The 25,414-nt window shown below is 34.5% G+C and overlaps 1 protein-coding gene across 2 annotated transcripts in view; it reads right to left on the bottom strand.

The window, feature by feature from the left end:
• The window catches only part of ADGRV1 (adhesion G protein-coupled receptor V1), a 536,135-nt gene that overhangs the window by 393,365 nt on the left and 117,356 nt on the right, over nt 1-25,414 (bottom strand). For both annotated transcript variants that reach the window (XM_027605560.2, XM_027605561.2), the window contains 12 exons: nt 24,243-25,054; nt 21,365-21,574; nt 15,634-15,764; nt 14,529-14,628; nt 13,651-13,830; nt 12,712-12,875; nt 7,762-7,855; nt 5,797-5,875; nt 5,556-5,694; nt 4,778-4,919; nt 2,986-3,248; nt 717-892 (listed from right to left, as the gene is read on the bottom strand). In XM_027605560.2, the coding sequence (XP_027461361.1) occupies nt 717-892; nt 2,986-3,248; nt 4,778-4,919; nt 5,556-5,694; nt 5,797-5,875; nt 7,762-7,855; nt 12,712-12,875; nt 13,651-13,830; nt 14,529-14,628; nt 15,634-15,764; nt 21,365-21,574; nt 24,243-25,054 (2,490 nt within the window). The remainder of the gene's footprint in view (nt 1-716; nt 893-2,985; nt 3,249-4,777; nt 4,920-5,555; nt 5,695-5,796; nt 5,876-7,761; nt 7,856-12,711; nt 12,876-13,650; nt 13,831-14,528; nt 14,629-15,633; nt 15,765-21,364; nt 21,575-24,242; nt 25,055-25,414) is intronic.

The following is a 25,414-nucleotide window of genomic DNA, read 5'->3' as shown; positions in this document are numbered from 1 at the left end:
ATTTAATATACTTCTAAACTTACATAAGCCAAGGTGAGATCCATCCACAAACATCACATGACTGGAAAATTAGACTCTACAGCTCAAAATATTCATTTATGAGGATTAAAAAAGCACTACAATCTTATACTATGATCTTAAGAACATACTCAGAGTCAGTAACATCATACTATATATTCTAAAAAATAAATAAAGCTTTGTCACTCCTAAGTTTCTTCTCATATAAACTAAAAACATATCACAAGGAAGAAAATGAATCCAGAAATTCTTAGCTTATTACTAAAACTAGATCTACTGGAGTATTTCTAAGAAATAAAAAAACAAATATGTGGTCGCTTCCAGAGGAATTTTCAAACTACAATCATGTTAATATATGCTTGAAGAGTCATTCATTTGGTTTAAACAGCTAAGTATTTTTATATTATTTCTTGCTTTTTACTATTATTGAAAATACAAAATTGTGCAAGCCTTTACCTGAAAGTGTGAATTCTGAAGAAATAAGAATTCTAATAATACCATTATACAGGACATGATTAGGTTTTTAATGCTCCTTGTTACAGGAGGGCATAACGCCTCTCGGATCCATCTGCCAGAGCTCATTTTAAAAGTCTTCTTTAAAAGAGTCAGAGATCAATTTCCCTCTCCATTTTCTTTACGTCAAAAGATATCTCCTACCTAGCTTCAGAAGTGACAATTTCCTTATGAATAAACTGTACCTATTTGCAACTGCAGAGATACTGAATAAGCCCAGAGGGGCCTGATTTTGCAAAACTGTTATCAGGGTTTGAACATGTGCCCCAAGTCTAGCACCTCCAGTCGGATTAAACAAGGTACAAACAAAATGCTCATCCATCTCTGGTTCGGTGTCCAATATGGCGGAAATGCGTAGGGCCTGAAAACAAAATCAAAAGATAAAGTTACTAGACTACAGTATCTCTGTAACATACATACAAAGAGATCTGCTAAACCTTTTTTGACAGCAAAATAATATGTTTTGGAAAACATCACTTCTTTTTTATTTTAATACTGATCCCCATAATATGTAATAGTCACAACTGTTTCAAGTTAACACTTTTAAGATTTTCAACACCGTGATATATTGCACTGAGTGTCTAAAAATAAATTTTATGTCATTTAAAAATAACATTAAGATTAAAAAAACAAATTTAGGTCTTGATTTTTGCTAACTCTTAATCCTGCACTAGCTACATAACTGCATTAATCTCATTCTGGTATAGGATTCACTGTAAAAAAGCAGTTATAGCCATAGTAAGTACAAATTAGAAACAACTCACATGTTTATCGACAGAAAAATGGATAAACAAATAGTGGTCTATTCAATGCAGTGCTACTCAGCAATAAAGAAGATCCAACTACTGATGTGTACAACCAAATAGATCTCAAAAATTATGGTGACCAAAAAAATCCAGACACAAAAGAGTACACACTATATGATTTTATTTATATGAAGTTCAAGAATTAGCAAAATGAGTCTTCAGTGACAGAAACCAGAAAGTAGTTTCCTCTAGCAAGGGCAAGAGACAAGAAGGAAACTTCTGGGAGAGGTAATGCTCAATATACTAATCTGAGTGGTGGTGGTCACATCAGGGTATATATTTTTTTAAGGTCATTGACCCATGCATTTGAGATTTTTGGCATTTACCATTTATATCTCAAAATAAAAACATGGGGAAAAAGACTGTTATGTAGATGAAAGAAAAATCTATTTAATCTAATTTGCTCTAATATTTAATTTGCCTAATGAACAGGAAGATCTTTAAACACACTGTGAAAAAAGTCTTTTAAGAAAGAAAGCATAATAAAATTATAATAAAAATTAAAATATACAAAAATTAAATAAATAAAATTTAAAACATTTTTAGAAAGAAGAAAAAGCTTGAGAATGTAAAGCAGTGGAAAATTCATCACTTTTTTTTTTTTAAGATTTATTTATTTGACAGAGAGATAGAGAGAGCACAAGTAAGCAGAGTAGCAGGCAGAGGGAGAGGGAGAAGCAGGCCCCCCGCTGAGCAGGGAGCCTGACATGGGACTCAATCCCAGGACCCTGGGGTCATAACCTGAGCCGAAGGCAGATGCTTACCAACTGAGCCACCCAGGCACCCCCATCAAATACTTTAAATTTGAATTCTTTTATATCTATACCAAGATGTAAATATTCTTAAATCAAAGGTTCAAATTTCCTAAAACATGAACAAATTGGACATGAAAATAAATATGAATTCAGAATGTGTTGAAGTGTATACAAACTGATCACAAAGAAGGTTAATTACTGGGTAGACTGTTTTTAGATGAAATAATTTTAAATATATTACTTTACAATTATTATACTTTATATGTCAGGCTTGAAAAATATCTTAAGCTAATGCAATTAGCTACTTTAAACTTCAACTGTGTTTTAAAAAATAAGATTTAGTTGCAGGAATGGAAAATTACCAATATACAAAAAAAGGAGTTTCAGAAGGTAAACTTCTATAAGTATAAATCACTTATAATTAAACCTAAATCCAGCATTTTTTCTCCAATAAGCTATTCCCATTCACCTAGGATATTTGCCTCTCACATAAGCAGGCTAAAGTAAGCAATTATATTTTGTTAACTGAAAATGTGGCCAAAAGAATGACTGGCTAGGGTGGTGACTACATTAAATGGCTTGGAGTTTCCTTTAGTTTATGTTTTAAGAATAATATAAAGTGAAGTATGCTACCTAAATAGTTAACATTCAGGACAGCACTATGTACACTTTCCTTATTATTTGCAGATTCCACTACCTTATTAACAGAGCAAATTTCTCTAGCAGTGCTCTATGCAGACTAGATAGCACTGTTAACACTTTCACACAGTAATCTAATCATCTTGTCATCTAAGCTGGGAGTACATATTTTTTTCTTTCTAGGACCTAGGGTGCTCCTCTAAGAAAAATTATTCATAAACATTATTCATTCTCATTAAAGCCTCATACTATACCTTGAAGCGAACACCTTCTTCTAAAACAATGTAGCCTTTGGAAGGGGTCAGATCTTTAGACTCCATTGAGGAATTTATTTCTGTCACAATGAACTGAACTGTCACAGTTCCAAACAGTCCTTGTGCAGGCTCCCGAACAATGTATAATACTGCAACACTCTCCTGGACATAGAAAGCTGTTGGTTCTCTCAGGAAAAAGTGCTCACTGTTGTTAAATGATAAGACTCCTGGGCCATCATCATTAGCAAGGATAGTAATTAAGGCTGGCGAAATAAAAATATTAAAGCAATAAATGAAAATAGAGTGGGTTATAAGTTAAAAGTAAATGTTTCATTATAAACTAGGCCAACTCTTCTCTCAACTACCTTCAAAACAAGGGAAATTCTAAAAGGCATTTAATAAAATTCCATATTTATTCATGATATAAAAATAACCAGTCATCTTGGAATAAAAGGCAGCTTGCTCCTCAACCTCGGAAGCCAGTAACAAATACCTAACTCAATGTTGAAACATCAGAAGGGTCACCACTAATAACAGAAACAAGACAATAATGCCTGCCATTACTGCTACTATTCAGCATTGTCCTGGAGCTATGAACCAGGTAACAGGTACAAAAGCAATGAAAAGAAAGAGTCAGAACTAACACTATTTTCTAGACAACATGACTATCTTCTTAGAAAACCAAGAGAAAAAAAATTATTAAACTATTGTAAGAGTTCAAAATATAAGCTCTTACTCAACAGATGATCTTGATTGCTAACATATACAAAGATTTACATATAAGAATATTTATTGAAATTTTATGGAAGTTTGGAGATAGTCTGAAGGCTGATTAATGGGGCATAGTTTAAAGTTAAAACCCACTGTCAAAGCACATACTCTTTGAATTTGAAACAATGGCCACAGACTCAAGAAAGGTTCGAAAGACTTAGAAATATCGGTTTGTTTCATTAATATGGCAATAAAAATGAAAACTAGTTTTTGAGTTATTCAAGATTGTTTCTTTTTTTTTTTACTATAAACTACAAAGTTTTTCACTATTGCAGATTTTTTCACATAAAGGCCAATAATTTAGGAATACAAAGGTTAATTAGATTAAGGGAATCCCAAAGAACTATCAGCCACTAGCTAAAATAAGAGGTTGAAGAGTCAGTCAACCCCTGGTCTTCTAAATCCACCTGATTTATGTATCACCAGAGGAACTAAATTAAGTGACTTTTAAAGAGCCCTTCCAATCCTGTAGTTATGGATTTCCATGAAGTCTCCTCTCTTTTTTAACCTTCTCTAAGCAGTCAGTATGATATTTAACAAGCAGTAAACTAGGATGAGTTTTCATAACAACGTCAAACTGTTCCAACCAAAGAATTATGGCTCCCATAATGTCTTAGGTATCAATATACTTCAACTCTATGTGGAAATACTACAGCAATGAGATGACATTAAAGCCTTGTCAATCCCTCTATTGTTAAATAGGAAACCAGAGCAGAAATCAAATTCCAAATGAAAGATAGTCATTTAAAAATTAAATAAAACCTATAATAGCTGCAGAAATGATTTAATATTATCCTTTCTACCAACCTACTTTTTTGTTTTACACACACACACACACACACACACAACCACAGACTGGAAGCGCTGTTATACTGACACAGGAATTCTAAAATGTCTAGCTTAAAATATTTTTAATTCTAAGCATAGAAAACCATCAAGACTCTCTAATCCCTTTACATCTGCCTCCATATCAGGAAAACCGCATGAGTGAGAGTGAACTATATAAGAAATTATCAAATACCTGTTGTTTTTTCTCCCAGCTCGAGTCCAGGAGAAGGATTTGTTAAAATCAGCTGAAATGTTTCATCTCCTTCTGAAACGTCATCATCAAGAATCATGATGTCAATATTTTTATATCTTTCTCCATCAACAAAATGAAGAATCTGGTCAAGAAAGTAAAAGTAGACAGTATTATATTTAAATACATGGTTGAGTTTTTATAGAATATTTGGCAAGAAATACAATATGGCTGGCAATGTGAAATTAAGCTATTTTAATAAAAATAAGGGATTTTTCCCTTATTTTTGATCTTATTTAAATTGACAACGTTAAGTTTAAAAAGTAAAATCTGTGAAGAAGAGAAGTAAACATTTGACTAAGGAATAAAAGGCATCAAGAGACAAAAAGCATTTGAAAACACTAATGATGTTTCAGTAAATTAAAACAAAGAATTAAAAGACTTAAAATTTTCAAGAAACACTCTGGAATGCTCTGATATAAATATAATGACAAAAATTCTTTGACACAATAACTTGTGTTCTCCATTATCAAGTATTGCAATAAGGTAGTGAATAAAATAGTATCAAATATTAAAACAAAATGAATGAATAAAATAAAATATAGAATAATCTTTAGAACTAAAAATTCAATTTACATATTTTACTAAAATAATGAAGGAAGCTGTTCCACAATGAGGAAGTCTTCTGCCCTAATTTATTATGGAATATATAATAGTTTATTACTTTAAGATTAATTTACTTATACAACACCCAAATCACTATAATTCTCAAGGATTTCACCATTGGGGGGAAGCTGTAATCCAGCCCCAGCTGTGCTTCCAAATTCTGGGCATACACAAACAAGGAAACGCGGCCAAGGGTCCTTTTGCTCCTCTGGGCTACCAATGTTAAACTTCCTTTGGTTTCATTGACTTCGAACCTAAAATAAACAGAATACATTAGTCTTTTCCTTATAAGCTTTTATTCAGTAGATAAAGAATCTGAAACTCAGAAAAGGACCCTCACACAGCCTTGGTCTTACCTGCTATGTTGCCATTCAATTATGCCTCGAGCACCATCATTGGCATCAATAATAATTTGTGCAGTCAAGCCCTCCGAATCTGAAAAAACACAGAAGTATATTTTTAAATTAAAAAAATGATTAAGAAGAGAATTATTTGACATAGAGGTTACATAATTTCTAATATAGAGATATTGTCAACATTACTCAAAAGATGTTTAAGAAAGTAAAGATATAAATGTTTATGATATTTGATTAAGGAAACTTTTTGCTAACAAGAGTACTGACTTATAGAAATCTAATGAACTGAGAACAGTATAAAATAAGCACCTGAGATGATGGTTTTACTTCTATAATTTTAATAGAAAGAGGAAAGGAAAATAGAGACCACTGGAAGGAGTAGAAAGAGGAAGAAAAGAGAAAGAAATGGGAAGAGACAAGCAGAAAGTGCTGCAGAGAAAAATACAGGTGTAAGAAGGAGATGCAGGGAGAGACAGGGATACAAGTTGAGACAGGAGGGAGAAAGATGGGGAAAAGGTTAAGGGGGACAGAGGTTGAGACTAAAGTAAATTTCTCTAATCCCTTTTTATCTTGTACTCTGTCTACCAACATTCATTATTCAGTCTTGAAATATTAACCAACCCTGTTCCTGTTTGGTTTTTTAATATTTTTGTCCTTTCCCTTTTAAAATCCAGATGCTCTACCTTACTCTTAGGATACTTATGGCAGCTGCCTAGGCAGGGAAAGGATAGGGAGAGTGTAATTCTCTGAGTGAAGACAGCATTGTCAAAAAAAAAAAAAAAGAATACAAAATCAAAATCTGTGCCCATCAGACTAGATACTACAAAGCACAAGCCCAGCTCCAGCATCTCCTACCTGTGTGACTCTGGGCACATAATTAAGCTTCTTGAAGCCTCAGCTCCGTCATATGTAAAATGTGAAAGTAGAAAGAATGATGGTACTAACATATAAAGCACTTGAAACAAGGGCATTAGAAAGCACTAAACAAAAGTTAAACTATTTAAATTACCTCTAATATGAGTTTAAAGAAATATGAAGTATCTGTTAGCTTTCTTAGCATAAATATCTTGTAATAAATGCCTGATATCAACAGCCTAGTCCCAGGAGTCATGTATTTTTTTTGCAAAAATATTGAAACTTTTCAAATAATAATAATATGTTAAAAATTGATTATTCCCTTCCTTTATTTTCAAAGTTGTCCAACTGAGCCTCAAAAGTGAATGAAGAACCCCTATTCCTTAGCTCACTCCTCTTGGCCATGCTTCTCCTCCTTTAACCCAGACTAATTTCCCGCCCTGTCCAGACCACCTTCGAACCAAGGTATGGGGAAGAGGCTACCACAGTGCTATTCACCACCACCACCTCCTGGGCTATCATACCTACAAATTTCACATAAAATCCCCAATATTAAATGTCTAAACTGCAAAAAGAGTTTGCATTTTAAAATAAGAATACATCTTTTTAATCTACATAAATTTAAACTGAGGTTCAAGTTTTACCTTTCAGTCTGTAATGAATTAACTGAGTCTTTTCTAAAGCATGAAAAGAAAGAGGTAAAGGTCAAAAAAGAAGCAGAGAACACAACAAACAAACAAAAGTTCTGCTTAACCTAAAGGAAAATAAAATCATCTGATAGTTTAGAGATCTAATGAAAACAGCAAATGAAACTTTAAAAGGAAAAATGCCTCCCTAAGAACTAATTCTATTTTGAAGATTACAAATTTGGTTATAAATAGCTGTAAAATTTAAAAAGCATCATACAATAAATAACTCATAAATGTGATTACAATCTCCAATATATAAAACTGCCATAGATGACAGTCTCTAAATTAAAATAAATCTAAAAGCTCACCAGATTTTCTTCTATAGTGAGATTAACAAGTATTACAGTTATCACTTTTGATTAAGAAATGAATAACTTTACTTTGAAGTAAATAAACAAAAACAAACAAACAAATATCATACCTAGTCTAGGAGGAAATGAAGTTAAAGGAGCCATGATAAGGTCAACATAAGTTAAATTCACAAGGAAATATTCTTCTAGCTCTGGTATGTCATCCTGTAAAAATTATATCCATTAAATCTCCTATTGTTATGCTCTCAAAGTAATGACCTCTCATAAGCAGTTTTTTAAAATTATCTGATAAATATATATGCTTAAATAGTATATAGCAAGTATAAAAATGCAAACCTAGAATAAAAAGATTTAAAATTTAAAAAATAAACATGTCTTGACTATGATTTATTTTTTCAGATTTGACACCAAAAGCAAAAGCAACAAAAGCAAAATTAGTTTTGGAACGCCTGGGTGGCTCGGTTCGTTAAGCAACTGCCTTCAGCTCAGGTCATGATCCTGGAGTCCCGGGATCGAGTCCCACATCAGGCTTCCTGCTCAGCGGGGTGTCTGCTTCTCCCTCTGACCCTCTCCTCTCTCATGTTCTCTCTCTCTCATTCTCTCTCTCCCTCAAATAAAAAAATAAAAATCTTTTAAAAAAAGGCAAAAATAAACAAGTGGGACTATCTCAAACTAAAAAGCTTCTGCAAAGGAAAACATCAACAAAATGAAAAGGCAACCAATGGAATCAATAAAGTATTTGCAAATGACATATCTGATAAAGCGTTAATGTCCAAAACACATAAAGAATTCATACAACTCTGCAGCAAAAAAAAAAGCACCACAAATAATCTGATTTAAAAATGTACAAAGAACTGGGGCGCCTGGGTGGCTCAGTCGGTTGGGCAACTGCCTTCGGCTCAGGTCATGATCCTGGAGTCCCGGGATCGAGTCCCGCGTCGGGCTCCCTGCTCAGCAGGGAGTCTGCTTCTCCCTCTGACCCTCCTCCCTCTCATGCTCTCTGTCTCTCATTCTCTCTCTGTCTCTCAAATGAATAAATAAAATCTTTAAAAAAAAATAAAATAAAAAATAAAAATGTTCAAAGAACTGAATAGACATTTTTCCAAGGAAGATGTATACAAGTGGCCAATACATACATGAAAAGTCCTCAACATCATTGATCATGAGGGAAATGCAAATCAAAACCAGAATGAGACATCACCTCACACCTGTCAGAATGACTATTATCAAAAAGACAAGAGATAAGTATTGGTGAGAATGTGGAGAAAAGGGAACTTTCGTACACTCTGGGTGGGAAGGCAAACTGGGGTAGTCACTATGCAAAACAATATGGAGGTTCCTCCAAAAATTAAAAACAGAACTACCATATAATCCGGCAATCCCACACCATATTTGCAGAATTATTCACAATAGCCAAGATATGGAAACAACTTAAGTGTCCATCAATGAGTGAATAGATGAAGATGTGGTATATATAAACACAATGGAATATTATGCACCCACGTGGAAGATGGAAATCCTGCCATTTGCAACAACATGGATCAACTTAGAGGACATTATACTAAGTGAAGTAAGTCAGACAGAGAAAGACAAATACTGCATGGTATCATGCACTATCAGTGGAGTTTGAGAAAAGAACAAAAGGAAGGAAGGAAGGAAGGAAGGAAGGAAGTAAGGAAGGAAGGAAGGAAGGAAGGAAGGAAGGAAGGAAGGAAGGAAGGAAGGAAAGAAGGAAGGAAGGAGAAAGAAAGAAAGAAAGAAAGAAAGAAAGAAAGAAAGAAAGAAAGAAAGAAAGAAAGAAAGAAAGAAAGAAAGAAAAAAAGAAAGAGAAAGAAAAGAAAGAGAAAGAAAGAAAGAAGGAAAAGAAAGAAAGAAAGAAAGAAAAGAAAAGAAAAGAAAAGAAAGAAAGAAAGAAAGAGAAAGAAAAACTAAGTTAGTTAAAACTCATAGAAACAGAGAGTAGAAAACTGGTGGCCAGGGCCAGGGACTGGGGGAAGGGGGAAGAAGGAAAATTGGTAAAAGAGTACAAATTCAGCTATAAGATAAGTAAGGTCTGAGGATCTCATGTTAAACATAGTGACAAGAGTTGACAACACTGTATTATATAACTGAAATTTGCTAGGAGAATAGAACTTAAATATTTTCACACACACAAAAAGATACAGATGTGAGGTGATGAATGTGTCAATTAAACAGATGGGGGAATCCCTTTCACAATGTATACATATATCATATCACCACCACAATATACATTTTAAATATCTTACCATTTTATGTATTTTTTAGATTCTACATATAAGTGATACCATGCAGTACTTGTTAATTATACTTCAATAAATCTGACATTAAAAGTATAAATTTATACCTGGCTCTGTGATAAGTTATTAGGTTCAACCACATAAAACTGCTAATATATCATTTTTTCCTAGACTAACACAGTATGTAAACCAATCACATAAATGTACTAATCTATTTTAAATATAAAGGGAGCAAAAGATTTTAAATTACCTTACTATCCAGTGATTGGAATGTGGAATAGAATACCATGAAAAAAATACAGGCTTCACAGTCAAGGAGACCCAACACCAAATTTTGTAACTTTAAGTGAGTTACTTCAACTTAAAGGCCTCACTTCCCCCATCTTTATAATGGAGGAAATAATATCTACTTTGGGAATAATAATAATGATTAAAAATAATAAGTATGCAGCGCCTGGCCTAGAAAGAGTCCTTAAAAAGTGATAGCTAGGGGCGCCTGGGTGGCTCAGTTGGTGGAGCGTCTGCCTTCAGGTCAGTCATGATCTCAGGGTCCTGGGATCGAGCCCTGTGGCAGGCTTCCCACTCAGCAGGGGAAGCTGCTTATCCCTCTCCCTCTGCCCTTCCCCCTGATTGTTCTCTCTCTCTCTCATTCTCTCTCTCTCTCAAATAAATAAATAAAATCTTTTAAAAAAAGTGATAGCTATTTGTGATGGTTAATTTTAATACACAATTACTATTAATCACTAGGGCCCATAACAGCACTGAAAATAAGGCAGGTGTTCAAAACTTGAGGACAAGCAAAACCCATGTCAATTGTGACCAGACAGCCAACAATACTTACATAAAAACCCAATGTGTGTGTGTATATGAGTGTGTGTATAATGTCAGTACATACATTTTATTTTATTTTTTAAAGATTTTATTTCTTTATTTGAAGAGAGAGAGAGAGAACAAGGAGGGGGAGTGGGAGTGTGAGAAGCAGGCTTCCCGCCGAGCAGGGAGCCTGACTCAGGGCTCGATCCCAGGACCCTGAGATCATGACCTGAGCCAAAGGCAGACGCTTAACCAACTGAGCCACCCAGGTGCCCCTTTATTCATTTTATTTAATGTAGATATATTTCCATGTGAAAAAATAGGAAACAGTCTCTAAACTGTCTTCTATAATATATACACCAAAGGAAGTTACAGAATCAGGGATGTAAAAGGGACAGTCCCCCATCCATCCCTAATGCTCCTCACTCTCATGCAACAACCCTCCATCACTGACCACCGCCCCCCCCGCCAACCCAAGCCTCGCTGATTTCTGTACATATAGGCCTGCAGTCTCTTAATCTCATGCTACTCAAGGAACAGAAGAGGCTACAAAGACCTAAGGAGAAAAAAAGGGGAAGTGGAAACCCTATGTTCATAAAACTAGACTCTGCAAAGAAAAGAAGGGTTGGCTACATAGTTTCTGTTTTAAAAACTATCATATGTAAGAAATAATCCATTTATTTATATTCAGTTATATTAATAGATTATATATTTGAAAGAAGACTTGGTTGAAAGTTTTATTTATCAAATCGTGTGTTCTATGTCATATGCTAAATATTATCTCTTATAGGCTCTAGAGTTCTCATACTATTGTATTAGGTCATCATCCAATGGTAATCAAAAAAATAAGAGTTACTTATATGGTTGATGGTTTGCACTACTTATAATTTTGTAAAAGTAAAAAGCCTCTGAGAAAATAAAACCTTTTCAAAAATAGAACCCCCAAAATACATAGTAATTGAACATTTTTCTAAAGCAATATTTATTCTTTTCCCTCCCACCCACCACACATACCATCTCCTACCCTCTCCATACATACCATTTTCATAAACCTCTTGGAAGCATATTCAGGTAGCTGAAACACTGAGTCCCGAAACAGCATGAGGTTTCACAATATGAAAAATCATTTAAAATGCAATTTCAGCCACCAGTGATAACTTTTAAGTTTGGCCATAATCACATTTTATACCAACAGCCTCTAGTGAGTTTCTCACTGTCTCTAATTTAACCAGTCCTAACAACTAAAATGCTGACCTACATGGATTTGCTGGCCCAATGAATTCTTTGGAATAATCAAAATGCTCCCCTGGAATCTCTCAGGCCAATGCCTATCTTAAAGGGGACTGCCCTAAGGAAATTCTCTTTATCATAAGATGTTTCTTTTTTTTAAATTTTATTATGTTATGTTAGTCACCATACAATACATCATTAGTTTTTGATGTGGTGATCCATGATCCATTGTTTTCATATAACACCCAGTGCTCCATGCAGTACGTGCCCTCCTTAATACCTATCACCGGGCTAACCAATACCCCCTCCCTCCTTCCCTCTAAAACCCTGTTTGTTTCTCAGAGTCCATAGTCTCTCATGGTTCATCTCTCCCTCTGATTCCCCCCCTTCATTTTTCCCTTCCTTCTCCTAATGTCCTCCATGCTATTTCGTATGTTCCACAAATAAGTGAAACCATATAACTGACTTTCTCTGCTTGACTTATTTCACTTAAGCATAATCTCCTCCAGTCCCATCCATGTGGATGTAAAAGTTGGGTATTCATCCTTTCTGATGGCTGAGTAATATTCCATTGTTTCTTTAATAAAATACACAGCAGCAGACCAGCCTATTCAGACAAGAACAGAAACCCCTGTGTGGTTTTAAAAAAATCACAAAAAGAAATAAGCTGATTTAAAGGCACCAGAATATTCCATCAATTTCCACTTTCTTTGTGGCTATTCGGGTTTAATATAATAATAGCAAAATAAAGAGTTTTACCTCAAGTATAGTAATGTTGATGGCGGCTGCTGTTTCCCCTTCTTCTAAAATCAGAAACCCAACTACCGAGACAAAGTCAACACCTGGCTCAGCTAGGTTTCCTTCTGTTTGGTTCTGTAGACTCAGCATTCCAGGAACTGTGCTATATGTGACATTAATGGCTCCTAATTGAATTGGATGATAAAAGATTTTATAATTATTTAAACTTTTAAAATAATATCATAGCATTAGCCTTTTTACTTTCCTAACTCCTACAGTAGCTTTGTACTGTTGGCCCCAATTCCTTACTTCTTTCCTATATCCTTGGCCTTTACCATGTAGTGGCTCAGTGATGTCCCACTGTGGGCAAGGTATACTGCACTGCCTCTTGACTTGGGAGTGTGACTGTGACTTGTTTTGGCTGTGAGTACAAAGTAAAAGAGATTGTGTGTTAGTTCTAAGCCTAGACCTCAAGAGGCCTGGCATGCTTTTGCTCACTTTCTTTGGCCTCCAATAATCCCAGGAGAAGAATGAGAGACATCTGGAGAAGGGCCACCCTTGGCCAAACCCAACATATGGTAGCAGACCCAGAGCCAGCCTATTATTATACACTGCTGAAATTTTATGATTATTACACAGCATTTCTGTGGTGATAGATAATTACTTGAATCTTTCAGAAATAAAGAAGTTAGGGGTGCCTAGCTGGCTCTGTCAGAAGAGCTTGGGATTCTTGATCTTGGGATTGTGGGTTTGGGCCTCACACTGGGTGTAGAGATTACTAAAAGAAATAAATAAATAAACTTCAAAAATAAAGAAGTTATAAAGTCCTGTTCCAAATTAACAAATACTAAATTTTTTTTCCTGTCTCTGATTTGTGTTAGCAATGGCTTTCATTCACACAAGTAGAATATTAAAAAAGAACCTGCCTAGAAACTCCATTCACTCTAGAGTAACACAAACCTAGAGATCCGAATTCTCTGTTGATGAAAAGCTGAATTGTTATGTTAGCCTCTTGCAGCAAAACAAATCTTGACGAAAGAGCAAAACTTAAAACTCCATGTGGCTCATCACTGGCTTCCACAGTCAGGACAGCTGCATATCCTTGAGCATCAAGCAGAGCAATTCCTGCTGGTGGGACTCCTAAAAACACCAGGGATCACAAGAAATCTAACAGCGATTTGGCATTAACTTCTAGATACTTAAAATATAGCCCCACTCTCTGAAACATACTGAAGTACCCATACAGTGTTCTATTTCATTCACTCTAACAGAAATCTTCAGGTTGACAAACAGAACCTACATTTTAGTTTTCTTTTTCTAGATAGTAAATTATAATATTTTTCACTTGAGGTATTATCTTTATTATTTACTATAATGGTCTTCTGAATTGTAGATATTGAGGAGACACTGAAGAAAATACCCAGATAATTTGCTCAAAGTGATTAGATTTGAATTATCTATATAAATGGTCCAAATCCAAATTGGTCTGCTAATATAAATAATTTATAATTAAATATATAGTAATATTTATAATTATTATTAATTAATAATAAAAATTCTTCCTTTGGAAATGTATTTTATTCCCTAAGAAAATATTTAGTAAAATTTTTAAAGGTTTTTCCTGAGTCCACAAAGAGAAGTGTTCCCATTTGGAGCTGATTTTTTTTAGATCTAACATTTTTATGGGAAGACAATATTTAAAGTTACACTTTAAAAAAAAGCAAAGTGATACTTTTTAACTAGTATGCATCTAGTTGTTAAATATAGAGATGGCAAGAATTATTTTTTCTAAAAAGAATAATACACTAGAAAAAAATATAAAGTGAATTTTGAATTACCTTGTGTCCTGACATCATACAGAATGACTTGGTATACTTCTTTCTCCTCCGGAATGTTGTCATCCAACAAATGCACAAATACTGTCTTATTCAATGACCCCTATGAGAAACAGAAAGAAATTCATCCTTCTATTGTCACCGAACACAAAATACTTCCTGCTTTTATTAGATTTATAAATTGTGCATCCAAATACATTTACATTTAAGCAAGCATCCTGTGGCTTAAAAAATAAAAAATAAAAACACTGACTCATGGGAAACTAGGCATAAAGCAGACAGGGGCTAATTGTGGAGGATCTTGAATGCTGAGCTAATGAATATAGATCTTACCCAATATATGATGTAGCACTATTGAAATTTTAAGACAAAGCAATACATTGGGGGGATTTCTATGGCAGTGGTGAAAAAGAAGGCCATGTTGCAGAAAAGCAGGTACTAGGAGGCCATGTAGTTACTCAAGGCAGAAAGTTATGGGGGTTAGCTTAATATTAAGGGAGTGGAAATGATAAGGAAAAAGAATATGGAATTCATTATCAAACAAGAATTCATATTGAGTGAGTGTGGAAAGGAGATGAAGATGGATTAAATGGTGATTTCCTAACCAAGAAATGCTTTCATAAAGTTATTTCCCACCAATTGCCTTCTTTCAAACTATCAGAAAGAGCTTCTAAATGGCACCTCAAAAATACAGTGTGAACAGGACATAAAAAGATATTTGTTTTTAGAGCTATATTTGCTATACTCTTGCATGTAAAGTTTCAAGACAGTGAGGAGTTAAGAGAGAAGGACAAGCACTACCCATCATGTTTGGAATGACACAGTGGACACCAAAAGTGGGAGGCCAGGAGAGCAGCAAGAGAACTTGGCTCAAATACAAAGTTGATATCTGCTGTTTCCTTCAAGAAGATCTGCCATGTACATAGGAAAAAAAAAAACCACTTTTTAAGTCTTAGAACTTCTCTGAGTAATGTTCTTCCTCTAGCTTTCTAGCAAGCTCTCCCATCAATCTCTGTTAAATGTTGTTTTACACAGAGTTTTCCCATTTTCTTCAAAACATACTGTCTTCTCTACATATTTGTGTTAAATCTTTTCTTTGTGGTATTACCTCAGGAAAAAAGAGTTGTCCAGTAGAGTTAGCAAAATTGAGTTCTAGATTTTGCCCAATAATTTTCCAGCTAACAGAAACATTTCCTCGACCAGGGGGTGTTCTTACCACATGGAATTGCAAAATTTCTCCTGCAAATGAAATGTACAGATTGATAAATGTTTAATGGAAAATAAACAACATTTGAACTCAACAAAACCCAAATCCCAAACATGCAACTATTACAGCACCTTTTCCAAGAACATTACAAGGCTGTTCTGTTTTGGACTTTCCAGAAGCTTTATACATGCTTATTGTTTATTAACACAGGGATCCCACTTTTAAATACTTTCATTTAGTAGAATTTCAGGAAGTTCAATATGTAAAAATTACCAAAAGCACATGCTAAAATGGGAAACACAAACTTTTATACACTCCAAAACATGCATCAGAACATAAATGTTCTGTAAATTAAAGAAAATAATAAAGTCCTTATGGTCAAAACTAGTAATAACACAAGTAAATTCTTCTTCCACTTCTCAAAAGGACACAAATTCCTTACACTGATATGCAATGTGATTTTACACAATGCATGCATAAAAATGCTTGCAAATACCTGAAAATCACATTTCTTTAAATTGTAACTTACATATACCATCAATGATTTTGTTTTATAAAAAGAAATACAAAGGAAAGTTGTCAAATTTGTACATGAGCCTCTGTAACTTCACCAAAGTTACAGTTTTCCTTCCTGGGTAATTGAGGTATTCTAGACACTTTACACTTTCCATTCCTGGTTTTTCTCCTCACATAATACTTTGTAAAATTGAAGAAAATCATGACAATCATTTCTTTTAAACCACTGAAAGTGGAAAGTAAGTTCCTAGGGAGTATTGCTGATGGCCACATAGCTTGCTGAAAATACGCTCAATTCAAAAGTCTTACACGATGCCAAGTAGTGCCAACACACTAAAATTTTCATACTAAATTTAAGCACACGTAACTTTAGTGCAATGAATTATTTTGGGAGTGGGAAACATAAGAAAGCAAAGCATCAGAAAGACTTTTAAATAATATTTCCTCAGACACGTCAATGTATGCATTTTTAAGTGTTTCATTACAAAAAAAAATTAATCACCATTACAGTTGTAGACTATGTCTTGGATTTTTTTTTAAACATATAGGTACTGCTAGTTAGGAATCAGATTGTCTCAGGGTAACTAAAAGCCTGTACAATCAGCCATAATTGCCAAAATTTGTGTTACTTGTATAATTCATATGAACAAACAGAGGCATGACTATGAAATCCTAGAGTTCCTCTATTGCACACCTTGCAGAATTTCTCATAGGGCAGCTTTGTATTAAACAAAGAGTTTATTCCTGAGAGACATAAAGAGAGCCTTGGAGTAATTAAGCTCTTTCACCTAAGTGTGGTCTGGTGACACAGGTTTAAAAAGGTTTAAAGAGTCACAGGTTTCATTTTTTTTTAAGTCACAAAACTTAGTAATACTTCAAGAAGAAAATTACAGAAGTTTGATCAAGTGCTAAAAATGCATTATGAACGCAAGTGGCCAGAAAACAAATTGTAGGTCAATAAAGATCCATGTTGAAGGGGAACCTATAACCATAATAATAAAAAATGGTTGCAAGATTGTACATGGAGATTTGGGAATAATATACCATTAAAAGGTGAAAATAAAAATGAAATGCTAAGGAGAGAAAAGTAAAATCCTCCTACAAACTTACTACATTTAAAATCCTCAAAGTCTAATACCTCAAAGTCAATATCATCTTTAAAAATTTAACAAGTTACCATGCAAGTAACCTGCAAGAAAATATTGCAAGAAACACAATTTGAAACAGGACATACACACACACACAAATGTACACATAAATAAAAGGTAAAGAAAGTATTCCTTAAATACAATCTTGTAAGCCAAGCCTACTGCAAATCATGTGAAAAAAGCATGAACAGTGTGAAAATTATCCTAATAAATAACCAAAATGGAGGTAGTGACTTTCCTTGTTAAGGCAGACTCTCAGGAACCAGGTCCATTTAAAATGTCTCCTGGGAAAAATTACCAGAAAGTTACCTGGATAAGGAGTCAAAAAACAGTTGTAGAAAAGGAGAAACTGAGAAAAAGGAAAAAGGAAAACTGAGAAACAAGTGCTTAGTCTTTTAAATATAAAGGAAAGGATAAAAGGAACGTCCTACAGAGAGTAGGTTATAATTTTCATATAAATATTTTACTAGGTGCTACACTATCTTCTTGTGTTCGCCCACGATGAAAGCCTAAATAGGGCCCTTACCTACAGAAGAGTCTGACAACATACCCGGGAGACCATCTTCATATAAAATCCAGAGTCCACCAAAAGTTGGACTTTTACTCTAAAACAGATGATCTATCATATAGCATCTAGGCCTAGCCTAATGCAGATTAAGAAATATAAACATAAAATGTATTTTAATAACCCTGAGTATTTTGTCTACTTGTTCCCAAAACAAACCAAGAGTTTTTCTAAAAGACAAACATCAACTACACTGTGTGTAATAATAATGGAAAATTAAAATACAGGAAATATATTTTAATAGATACATGTATACACGCTATACATGGGCTATCCAAATTAACTGCCCTCTACAATAGACAGAAATGATTTAAACTAATTATAGGGATATGAATAGTGTGCCACACAAACTATCAATATAAACCATTAAGAAAAAAGTTGAGTGTTTCTAATATAGTAGCTCTGTATTTTTAAAGAGAAATGCATTTCTTATTCAAGTTTTTGCCTAAAAAGGATTCAAATTGTCTCTGTTAAAAGGGCAAATTTTAAATCCATTGACTATGATATGATGATTATGATGTTGCTGAGATGGATGACTGAGTGAAACATCTAATATGGATTTATAAAGGGCACATTTATACATAGTTTTCAAACACAGTAAAAATCTACTGTTCCATATTTTTAAATTTTCCCATTCCATCTGAAAGAAAGTAATATTTACCACTGGGCATCTGTCCAATTGTTTTAGCACAAAAAACAGAAAGAATTCTACAGAATTCAGTACATTGTTAAACACTAAGAAAATTCCTCCCCATGAACTGAAAATGTATTCTAGAGCCAGAAGTTCAGCATTGTCCACATTTTAAACCTAACCACATAAATGAAACTCCAACACTAGGCCAAAAACAGTGTTAACATTGTTTAAGACTACCTGGCATGATTTTTTTTTTACCCTGTTTGTTTAACAGTTATCTTGAAGAATCACCATGAAGTTTTCATTAATTCACTTTAGTAAACAAATATGCTTGGTACACATTTCTCTGTGCAAGCTTGTGGTAACATAAAAAATACACACAAAATTCTGAATCGTTGAGGTTCAACATAATGTTTTTGAAAAAAGAAAATTCAGATTCTAGGAAAAAACTTAGGAATAAAGGTACAGGAAAGTAAGAAAAGGAATAAAAATTCACCCCAATTTTTATTTAGAAAATATGAAAAATCTAGGGAGCACACATGCAAGCAATAAAAGCAAGTCAGTGTTTTATTTCTGGTACCAAACCCATGTTCATAGAGTAATAAGATAATGCACATTTTTTTACCAATAACACATTTAGGCCATTTACTTTAATTACTAAACTTTTTCCTCTTTGCAAAAAAAAACAAACATACAAATTATAAGCCCATAAACAATGCTTCTGAATATCAGCAAAATAAAAATGTTATAAAAGTTTCTAGAAAGGCTTATTTGAACTTCTAAACTTATCTTGCCACAAATCGGTAGCAAACACTCTGTGGATGGGCAATGACTTGAGGACCCTACTTTGAGGAGCACCGCCCAAAGACCTCTACATTCTTAGATATTTGCTTCCCATCCCAAATTCTTTAAAATCCTCTATAGTTACCACTGTCTCCTCCAGCCCATTTGGGAATCTAATCTCACTGGTTGCCCATGTTAGCATGAGACACAGTGATTACCTTCTTTCTGATAATTAATGAAAACACACTCTTATCTTTGTCTCTTCCCACCTCTGGCAGAGCCTTCTCTCTCTCCAAAAAGGTCTTTTTCCTTTCTCAGCACCTTAGCCTTATGTTCCACACAGCTCCATCTTTGACACCTTGCTTTTCTTCCTCTATCCACAAAGATCCTATTAATTCTCCTGAGTTCAACTATTATCTCTAAAAACCTAATTTCCACCTCTAACATGAGATAGAGTCAGGTTTTCTCATTAGTTTGCTTCTCTCACACAAACATTGTTACTCAAAGTCATTATTTTTCCAACTCAAGTCACTTGAAATATTTGCCAAAAGTTCCTGCAATGTCGAGTTCTACAGCAGATTAAGTTCAAGCAAAACATAATTTCTTCTCACAAATTTCCTTATATTATGGACTTTGGACATAGTGGGCTTTGGTTAAGCTCCACTATGAATAACTGTGTGCTACTTAATTTCTCAGAAATTCACTCTCCTTATGAGAATATGAGATGTATGCCATTATACCCACTTTATAGGACTGTTGTTCAAATTAAGTGCAATAATGGATGTGAAATGTCTGGCATACAGAAAACACTCAATAAATGTTATTGTTGTTGTCATTATTTTTGACATTAACTTCTACAGTGACTTTTACTTATATTACAAATAATTTTTTTAAAGTTGCTGATCTGTCTTTAGATTGGACTTAGAGCAATGTGTTAGTCATTTTTATTCACTACTGCTGTGACAACATGAGATTCTGAACCACTGATAAAAAGAAAGAGTGTTGGAAAATAGTTCAGACATTTGCATTGGTAAGTTAAATAAACTCACAAGTTGGGTAAGTACAAGGTAATGCACACTAAAACATATTTAGCTTCAAGCACAGCAAACAATGAGCTGGATCACCTTGTCAAGTCACCTAATCTCTCTGTGTATAGAATTCTATAGAATTCTATTTCTCTTTTTTGTGCTAAACACAGTTTTCTCATCTATGAAATAGAAGTCCAAATACATGATCTATATCCTTGTTGTTTCTTCTCTTTCTGAGGTATGGTTATTTATTCTTATTTCTAAACACAGACTATAGTGAAACACAGGCTACTAAATACCAGTTTTATCACAAATAGACTTATTCAAAGACAAAACAACATTGCTAAAATGTTTGAAGCAAAAATTAACCTGTACATGCAAAATCCTACATATGATGTAAAATGTTAAGAATCAAGAAAATTTTTATTTTTTAAGAAAAAATAGACATTTTCTAATTTTTTTCTAGTTTGGCACTTCATTCATAAAACATATCCACACAATATAAAATCCAGGGTAAAATATTCTCTAACTACAAACTACTACTTGTTTTGAACAAGGAGCCAATGTTCCACTGTTTAATATCAACAACTACCACTACCATATAAACTTGCTAGGAAATGTGATAAGCACTTTACATTCATTAACTCATTTAATCCTAAGAAATCTATGAAGTAAGTAATATTGCTTGTCATTTAATAAATGAGAAAGCTGAGCATCCCAAGTTTGACTAAGTTCCTAAAACCACACCAGTCGGGGAAGCAAGCAAAAATCTCAAGGGTCCTGAGTACTTAAACAGTTCATGACAGACCCCTCTCCCAGCTAAGTTCCAGGCATACTAACATCCACAGCTCTACACAATAATAAAAGTATAAAAAAAAATGGAAACTTTAAAAGAATAAGCAAAAAATGACCTCTATAGAAAAGAGAATGAATATGCTGAACAAAAAAAGGAACCCACCTTCGTGACCTATGACAGATCTGGAAGCTGTCTGAAAGCTAACAATTCCCGCCACGTTGTCATTGGCCAAAATGTTCACTCTAACAGTGTCGGAGCTGGGCAAAATTCTACTTCCCCCTTCAGTGTACACCAAACTAACTATGATGCTTTCATCATCCTCTGGCTCAGAATCATCCAAAATGGCTAAGATGACTGTCTTTTTGGTTTCACCTATAAAAAAAATTAATGGAATAAAAACCAAAGTAACAAAATCACCAACATAGAGAATCCACAAAGGCCCAAAATTACTTCCACTTTAAAAAGTTAAGTAAAGGGGCGCCTGGGTGGCTCAATCGTTAAGGGTCTGCCTTCGGCTCAGGTCATGATCCCAGGGTCCTGGGATCGAGCCCCGCATCAGGCTCCCTGCTCAGCGGAAAGCCTGTTTCTCCCTCTCCCAATCCTCCTGCTTTGTGTTCCTTCTCTCACTGTGTCTCTCTCTGTCAAATAAATAAATAAAACCTTAAAAAAAATAAAAAGTTAAGTAAAAATATGTAAATGAATATCATGAGGAATATTAGTGTAACTACAAGCAAATGCTATATGTTAATCTGTATATCCCTTCACATATAAAACACTAAATTTTATTAATATGGACAGATTGTGAAGAAGGCATTTTGAATTATGGAAAAATTTAAAGGGTAGAATTATTGAAAAGAATCATAGTTTTATTCCTGGTCTTTAGCCTAGAAAAATGATACAGCTAGGGAAAAGACTTCTAAGGTACGTTCAGTTGAGAAACAGCTCTCTCTCGGTGAATGGAGTCTCATTCTCATTCTGGCATTCCTGTGAATAATTTTTTTTCAGGTAATCAAGCCAATACGTCCCTGAAAGACCAGGAACACTTAGGGGATGGTGGTCAAAATGGCAAACAGGAAAGGGATGGCAAAATCTGAGTGAAAGAACTGGCCTGAATGAGATGAGTCTTTGGAAAACTAAATGAATCAAATACCAGGTTCCAGGATGTGGGAAAATGAAGGAAGGAGGCAGAAGAGGAATTCAAAGGGATGAGCGACAGTGACAAGGCTCAAGCATTCTACTTTTTAATTTGGTCTAGGACCCCACTAGTACATACAGCAGCCGTGAACACCCCTAAACCCAACAGGGCTTCTGCAGTTCAGCCTATTAGCCTCCACCTAATTCTTTGCCACTTTTTGGAAAGAGGACAAAAGGGTGAGATGAGAAAAAGTGGGAAAAAGAAGAAAGGGGACATGAATGTATGTTCTCTCATGACCCTGCTGCATTTCATCAATTCACAGTATCAAGACTGTCTCAAGAGACTATAGATTATCTAAGAATCTAGGTTAGCTATTAAATATATTCTATTTTTGTGATGCTAAAGTTACAATTTAAGGTAATACTAATTTTTATAATGGTATTACTTTATATGAAAACTTTCTTTGTAGTTACTAAAGCTGCAGGAAAATCTAACTTTAAATTTTCATCTCCAGTCATCCTCATTAAATTTTCATTATTTCCTTTGAAATAAGGAGAAATGTTACTAAATACCAAACTGTACCGCCAGCTGCACCGAGGAAATCATATTCCATCATTACCAAAATAATTTACTAGGAAATAACCATTATAGAAATGTGATATACTATTTTTAAAATTTACTCTAAAACATAATGCTTATTAGATATTTCAAAAAGTATACTACACACGAATCATGATCATGACCCCCAATTACTGTTTCCCAAAATAGTATACGCTAAAAAAGTTGAACAAAAAAAGATGCAATGATTTGCTCTATGACACAGAATTGTGAATAACACTCACTTCCTTCATTTTTTGGGATATCATGAGGTTTTTATAAGTATACATTTTTTTAATAAGAAAAACACTATGCTAAAAACCATATGGAATCCGTAATTGCCCAAATCAGGATTTGAGCAATGATCTTAATAAAGATACCTTTCCCCCACCCAAAGATAATTATTTTAAACAAATGAACTTTCCAAACTTCCAAATATTAGATGATTCAACCAGTCCTGAAAAAGAATCAGTGAATGTGACCCTAATTTTAATCTGTGGGCCAAGTTATCTATGACTATATTATTCATGAAAATTTACAGTAGTTATCCCACTCAAGCCCAAGAACATTATTATAAATTGATCTATCCCTAGACTTAACTTAATATGAATGAAATCATCAAAGTTCATACTATTTATACTTACATATTATTTTTATTGAAGATTCTCGTGGGTAAGACATATCAGTAGCTAGGAAACTGAGTATTAACTGGGAAGCTTTTTTACATATACTAGACAAATCAGGATAAATCTTCAATGAAAATAATTTGTTAGTATAAATAGTATGAACTTGGGTAATTTCCCTTACAAAATTAAAATTTGCCTTGAGTTGACTTTGTTTCCTTATAGGCATTGCCAACACTATAAAGGAATAAAACCCACACATTCCCTGGAAACCTTCTCTTTTTAATAAACTAAAAAAGATACACATCAGCCTATGTATGTCAAGGGTCAACCATTAACAAGCTAACTAACTTCTTTTTTAAACCATACCGCACTTGTATATATTAGCAAGAATCTAGGGGCGCCTGGGTGGCTCAGTAGGCTAAGCGTCTGCCTTCAGCTCAGGTCATGATCCCAGGGTCCTGGGATTGAGCCCCGCATTGGGCTCCCTGCTCAGCGGGAAGCCAGCTTCTCCCTCTCCCACTCCCCCTGCTTGTGTTCCCTCTCGCTGTGTCTCTCTCCATCAAATAAATAAATATTAAAAAAAGGAATCTACACAGTAAGAATTCTTACGAACATTATCATAAAAATTAACTACAATGACTTTGCCAGGGGATACTAAAATCCATTTAGAACCATCACTTACCTTCAGCAAAAGTCAGAATATCTCCAGCACCTATAAAATCTAAACCTTCAGTAGCAGTTCCACCAACAACACGCCATTCGACTGTCACCTGACCTAAGCTGCCCCCTGTCCTGTGGATCATCAGCTCCACTCTGGTTTGGGGCTGCTCCTGAACTTCAAAATATAAGCCATCTTCAGAGGTATTGGGACTAACACTGTAGATCATGAACACTCCAAAGGCATCACCATTTAATGCTATGACAACTGTAGAAGTATTTGGCTGTCCTATGGTTGGTTGGTTTTTAAAACTGGCTGTGATGTTCATGAGGTGAACTTCAAGGAGAGAAATTAGAAAACTCTCATCCATCTCTGGGAAATCATCGGGAAGAATAGAAACTGTGAGATTTGCAAATTCATCACCCTCCAGCATTATGGCCCATTGCCTTATCACAGGCTCATAGTCACTCTCAGCCACAGCCTGACCACTAAACAGAGATGCTACCCTGGTCATGTTTTTCCTATAGGTCCAGGAGTCCGAGTTGTTAACCACTGGACTGATCCATGATGTCATCCAAAAACACTGAGGGCCCTCAGAAGCACTGAAAAAAGAGAACGCTGAGCACGCATGTTCTTTGAGACACAAAGTGGCACAGGTATACTGGGGTTCCTTCATGGCAGAGACATTCACCCAAGTTCTCCACAGCGGGTCAGGCACCCCTTGAATTGGCGATTCATAGTAGGACAGTAAATCTTGACCTTCCTCGACTGCAAGAGCCACTGCATCAATATCAGAAGTACTGTAGAACAACAACAGCCGACCAAAGTGCCCTCCGCTAAAACGTGGAGTGACAATTAAAAGACAGGTTAAGCACTCAAAGCAATCTGTGGGTTACACAGAAAAGGAAAATACTGACTGCAGTTTTCACTTTTTTTTTTTAAGTATGTAAAGTAAGAGTACAAACACAACCATGTTTCTTAATTACATTTGTCTTTCAACATTTTATTTTCTCATGCAAGGGAATCTTGCTAGTTTTCAATTAAGCAATAGTTATTCTTAACAAAGCTATAAAGATACCCTGCAAGATATGCAAATTATATCCATTTCAGAATTATCAAACCGAATTAGAAAATGAATTTTCATTACCAGATTTCACTGAAACAAGGTAATAATGATAATAGCATGCGTGCATTTT

The sequence above is a fragment of the Zalophus californianus genome, chromosome 5 (genome assembly GCF_009762305.2).
Source record: "Zalophus californianus isolate mZalCal1 chromosome 5, mZalCal1.pri.v2, whole genome shotgun sequence".
NCBI classification, from domain to species: Eukaryota; Metazoa; Chordata; class Mammalia; order Carnivora; family Otariidae; genus Zalophus; species Zalophus californianus.
Note: the sequence above shows the minus strand (reverse complement) of the source record. Positions and strands in the feature narration are given on the sequence as shown.